This window comes from Chaetura pelagica, unplaced genomic scaffold (assembly GCF_000747805.2).
Source record: "Chaetura pelagica isolate M959 unplaced genomic scaffold, ChaPel_1.0 scaffold159, whole genome shotgun sequence".
Classification (NCBI taxonomy): domain Eukaryota; kingdom Metazoa; phylum Chordata; class Aves; order Apodiformes; family Apodidae; genus Chaetura; species Chaetura pelagica.
The window spans coordinates 2445998-2451571 of record NW_009954555.1 but is presented as its reverse complement, the minus strand read 5'-3'; the positions used below and the strand labels follow the sequence as shown (position 1 = coordinate 2451571).

At 39.7% G+C, this 5574-nt stretch overlaps 1 protein-coding gene across 1 annotated transcript in view; it reads right to left on the bottom strand.

The window, feature by feature from the left end:
- RERE (arginine-glutamic acid dipeptide (RE) repeats) overlaps positions 1-5574 on the bottom strand; it is a 151711-nt gene that overhangs the window by 135423 nt on the left and 10714 nt on the right. Inside the window, 1 exon segment of the mRNA XM_010005252.1 lies at positions 1059-1129. Coding sequence (XP_010003554.1) covers positions 1059-1129 — 71 coding nt within the window.

Sequence of the window (5574 nt, the reverse complement as noted above, 5' to 3'; positions counted from 1 at the left end):
TCTCACAAGTGCCAAGCACATCCAGATTGGTCAGTATCATCTACATGTTCCCCTTCACCGTAGTCTGGCAAAATAAACTCGGAGGGAGTAAAATGGAAGACCTGAGTGAAAAAGCTTGAAATAAAGATACATTCTGATAGCAAGAGACAGTAGGTGATCTATGCCTGTATAAGAAGGACAGTTTATGACATACTCAGAACTTCCATAAACCAACACCAGCCAGATGATCAGGTAACAGTTACTTTTGTCAAGTATCCCACCTACACTGCCCCAAAGCCCTGCAAAGCTCAAACCAAGCGTGGGTGCCCCTTCTGTCGGTGGCTGCAGGTTCCTGCCCTGCTTTGTGCCCAGAGCAAGTGGCTCCCGTGCAGCTACAGCACCCTGGGAAGGGTCACGTTTAACCTTGCACCTGCATTTGTACACTTTAAAAGGGGCAAACCACAACTCCCAAGTACTCTGTTCTTGTGGAGGGCCCCAACTTTTCACTTGTAAAGAATAAAGTGCTAAAGCATTCCTAAATATTATCTTGTACTTTTTCAAATCGATACAGACTCCTATAAACTATAGTAGCACCTAGAAAGGTTGGACCAGATGATCCTTGAGGTCCCTTCCAACCTGGCATTCTGTGATTCTATGACTTCTCATACTGGTCTAGTGTCTCTGCACTCCCAACTGTCACCAGCCGAGACCCACGTGCTTCCACTGGCACAGCCATGCTATGCAAAGCTGGAGTGAAGGCACAGCCAAACTTCCCAGGAAAAACTTAACTTACTGAGCCACAATTTCCCAAAAACACTCCACTTCAAGCTATTATTTCTGTGGATTACAACACTGTGTAATGATTCAGACCATCATTTGAACTCTACAGCCTAGTTAAGTGTATATAAGTCTATACCAAAGATAGATCACTGGCTTAATAGCAAACCAGCTACTATTTCAGAAGCTGAAGATTTATTCAGAAGGAGCAAGAAGCTACAGGAAGGAACAGACTAAGAAATATTGCCATCTCACTGGAGAACAGGGCAGGGAAAAGGAGAAGATGTGAAATTTTTCCTTACCAGTTTGAAGTCTTGAATGCTGCAGATGAAATACGGGGTGTTCGGCCGGCGACTTTCAATATATACGCAATCTTTAAAAAAACAAGATTTTACAATAATGGAAATTAACTTCTGCACCTCCAAGAAAGAACATGAAAACAGGATAAATTAAAAACAGCTTAAGCTTAGAAAGAGCCACCATTTCATTTGCATAGCATGTAATTTATTCCAAGTGTGATCTAAATATAGAAGCTAGATGCTTTATGATGATAATAAGAGAATTAACTGCATAAAAATTAACTTTTATTTGAATAGACATTTTGCTAGAAAAACAAAGGAAGTCATAGAAGACCATTCAGACTTTAGTTAATAAAAAATGACCAGGTCACAACCTATGAACCAGATCAAAACAAGAGACAGGAAACTAATCTTTTGTGGTTAGCTTGCTATTAAGAACCCAGCACTAACATCTTTTCTCTTCTAATTGTGAAGAAAACCAATCATAGATGAAATGCAGCAAACTAAATTAGATTTACCTCAGGGAAGGACTGGGCTTCCTCAAATTACATTTGACATGACAGAAACTGAGTAATTATTTGTTTGCTTTTGACAACTGGACTCTACATGGTCGCTGTAAAATAAGGTCTGTTGTATTAAAAACAGTCTTGGCAATACCCCCAACAAAAGCAGTGCCTCAGAATAAAATTACAGCAAGGATGGGATAGAAGTGCCTGATTAATAATAATGACCTTAGAAAGCAGAAAATCCACACACAGCTTGCTAGAAGGCAAATATGCTACTGCCAAAGCCAAACAAATATTTGAAGTACAGTCATTGCCTCCTCCTTTTATATTCAGATAGTAACTGCTATTCAAGAGACAGAAGACAAAGAGCACCAGCTATTCTACAAATGATTCTCCATGGACCTATTTATTTCTACAGAAAAAGTCTTAAGTCTTAGGGTTTTATAAGACATGTTTCAATACACAACTAATACCCTGCTTCATGTCTTGTCAAATCCAGAAGTTCTTCAAGACAAGTATTTTCTAGTTCTTGTTTGCAAGGATGGATTGCCATTGTTATTAGAAATAAAACATTTTCCTCCTGAAAGAAAAAAACCCTTCATTAATAATTTGAAACCCAGACTGTACTCAGGAATTATGTCACCACTGAGAGGTAACTCAAGTATTAATTTAAAAGCAGGAATTCCTTGGCACTATCAAAAATGCAGAGAGAGTCTTAGTAGCTACATCAACCAAGCTGGAAAAAACTCAGGCATTTCAAATCTGTGATAATATGCCAGAATTACATGGCTGTGAATCTGATTCTACACGTGGCAGCAGCATAGTACCCTGTTCTAAGGAGAGACAGAGGCACACAGTACCCATCTTCAGTAATTTCCAATAACTGACGTTTTGCCAGGATCAAAGCAACTTTGCTAGCAAACCAAGCTTTAGATGCAGTTGGCACCTCTTCCCAAATTCTGCACTGTGTTGCAGCCATGCAGGACTGGCCTTGCTGCTTTTGGCTACCAGCACAGTCACAGCCAGTAACACCAGGTCATCCCAGTATTCTAGTAAAACACCAATGCCTTCATTTTACAGGCAAGAAAGCATTGCCTAAAGTAGTCAGGTGATAGGACACAGTTTCAGAGAGTTGTGGTTTTGAGGTTGGTTTGGGTTTTATTGATGAAGCAAGGAAAGGAACTTGCAAGTCACAATCTTAATACTTCATACTATAAAAACCCTTCCTACATTGGGACATATCACAACAGAATAGTGGCTGTCAGTTAGCTCAGGCTCTCCTGGGAGGTAAGCATCAAATTAATCCACTTCACCTCCTTGCAATGATACAGTATGAGTCAATCCAGTTCATTCAGAAGCTGAATCAATTTAACCATATCAAAGTGTTCCTGCACCATTTTATTATCCCAGACTTCCTTGGCTAATCATTCCACTAAGTCAGCCCTCAAACTACCTGCTCAGCATCCCAGGTTAATCATCCACATCCCAACACTCATTTGTGGCAAGTTTTTCAGGATTCACTGGACCAGGTGTATAAAAAGCTACAACATAACAGACACAGGCAACAACCAGAACTTCCAAGCTTGGTTTTTAAATATCTGGTTTGCAAGCCTTCTTTTCACAAGCCATCAGACAGCACACAGAACAAACAGCTAAATATCCCCCTGAAATGGTTGACACAAAGACAATCTAGCATCTACTATGGATAAAGAAAACATGTTGACTCACTGGTATATAGCATTTAAGTAAGGCACTGCTGGCTGCCTGCCAAGATTTAAAACAAAGATGACATCCAGTTAAGATGTCTCCAAAGCAATAGAGGCCAATACAGATAAGACAACAAGTTTATCCAGGCGCAAAGCAATGTCATGAACGCCAGAAACTGGAAAAATGCCAAAAGGAGAACTTTTATGGTTGCTTTCACATCAGTCTCTCAAAATTCAACCAGAAGAGCAATTACTTTCACTTACCAGAAACTCAAAATACAAAATGTTATTTTGAAGAATAGCTTCCATGTGGACCCAAGCAATAAAGAAAAACTCTGTATCTTTTTCTGATGCAACAAACCTGCCTAGATGGGACTTATACTCAGGAAAGATACAGAATTGCCCCTCCTAACCTTAGGGCACTAGAACGTGCTACTGCATCCTTTTCACCCCACTGATCACATACTTCTGGAACACTTTTACCTCTATATGGGTGCAGAGAACTTCTGTATAGACTTTGACAACTTCACTCAATTCTCATCACTTATTGCTCAGGCTGCTTTGTGTCCAAGCATCTATTGCCACTTGGTGACAGCTACAAGAGATGCCCCATTTGTCATCAAGAAACAGCTAAAAAACTTGAAATCACAAAGATGCTTCTCATCCAGACAAGTTTACTTGCTTCTGAATGCTTTCACTGATCAGCATGTTTATACAAATTGAGTGACATGTACTCTCTTCACGCTAAATGAAGTCTGAAGCCTGAGGCTGTTTTTGTCAGCCTAAACCACAATGAACCCATATGCACTCTCCCTTCAGATACCTGAAAGAAATTCTGGTCAGCTCAACATCTATTATTCTAGAAAAGAATTCACAATACAGGCATATTTCAGACACCTATTTGCTCCTCCAACATTAATATTCATTTCTACTATGCTTGACATTCAGTTCTTTCCACTCAAAAAGCCCAACAACAACCAGACTGACTATAAATTTTCTAATTTACACATATCATCAATCAAATGGCTTGGTTTGGAATTTGCTCTATGGCAATACGCAATTCCTACCCCCCTGGTTTTCAAGTAGGTACTTCTCAATACTCAAAATATCACTCATCTCATTACAGGGAACTATGGACTAAGTGGCTCACAACTGTAATTAAGCTTTTCCACTTTATGGCAACTCACCCAAGTTGTGTAAAGACACAACCACCCCCTTTATAGACAGAATCACACCAATAATAGAAAACGAAAGGAGATGCCAGATTATTTACATCTGACTCAGTGAAAAAAATCAGCACAACAACACAGAAATTACTGTGAAGAAAGCTACAGAATGAAATACAGGAAGCAAAAATTGTTGCTCTCAACATCCTTACACACTCACCAAAGTATAAGCTAATTTCTTTTACTGAAGGATAGTCATCCTCACATCATCCTGCATTTATGAGTAAACAAAAGCAAGAATGAAGCAAGTAACCATACCGGAAACAAAGGTGCTATAAATTCACACTCTGGCTTTCTCCACAGCAACATAACACCCACATGTCAACTTCCAAGGGCCACCTCAGATGACTTAACCATCTGATCTGTTACACCACAGTTTACTGGTGACAAACATGCAAACCCTCCAACAGAAAAAGAGTAAAAAAGAAAATAACGGGCTTTCCATAACCTTTCCCACTGTGATGGCAAAATGAACCTGAAGTTCCCTGCATAGCTAATGGGGATTCACTGCCTCTGTCTCCAACCACGAGTGCCTTTGTTTACTTTCTTATTTTGTGAAAAATGTCCCACTGGAGATGAAGTATTTCTATGACACATGGTACAGAGTCATTATGCCTTTGGGCTTGTGATATGCACCAGATGTGCCCTAGTTCTGAAGGGTTACATTAATATTCCCACACTAAAAGCTGCTTTTAAAAGTAAAGCTTCATTACATGGACTTAATGATCTTTTGGAAAAAAATCCCAACCACCTCACTTTTCTGAACACTAGAACCTTTATCAGCTTAAATGCTGTGATCTATGTAGTAACCATCTTCACAATTAAAATCCTTTAATGTTTTACCTAATGAGACACTTGCCTCATCCAAGAAGCAAAGCCTTATGCTCTCTGCACAGCACCACACTTCCACAGGAAAGGTATTCCTTGAAAGCCAGTGTCAAGGAATTGTCTACAACCCCCTGCTATCATTTCAACAGTCACCAGCTCAGACTTCACAGTGCAGCTGTAAGCAACAAAAGCTCCAATATACACACACTGCCCAGTTTTGACATCCCAGCATGTTCCAGGTTTACACACTCTT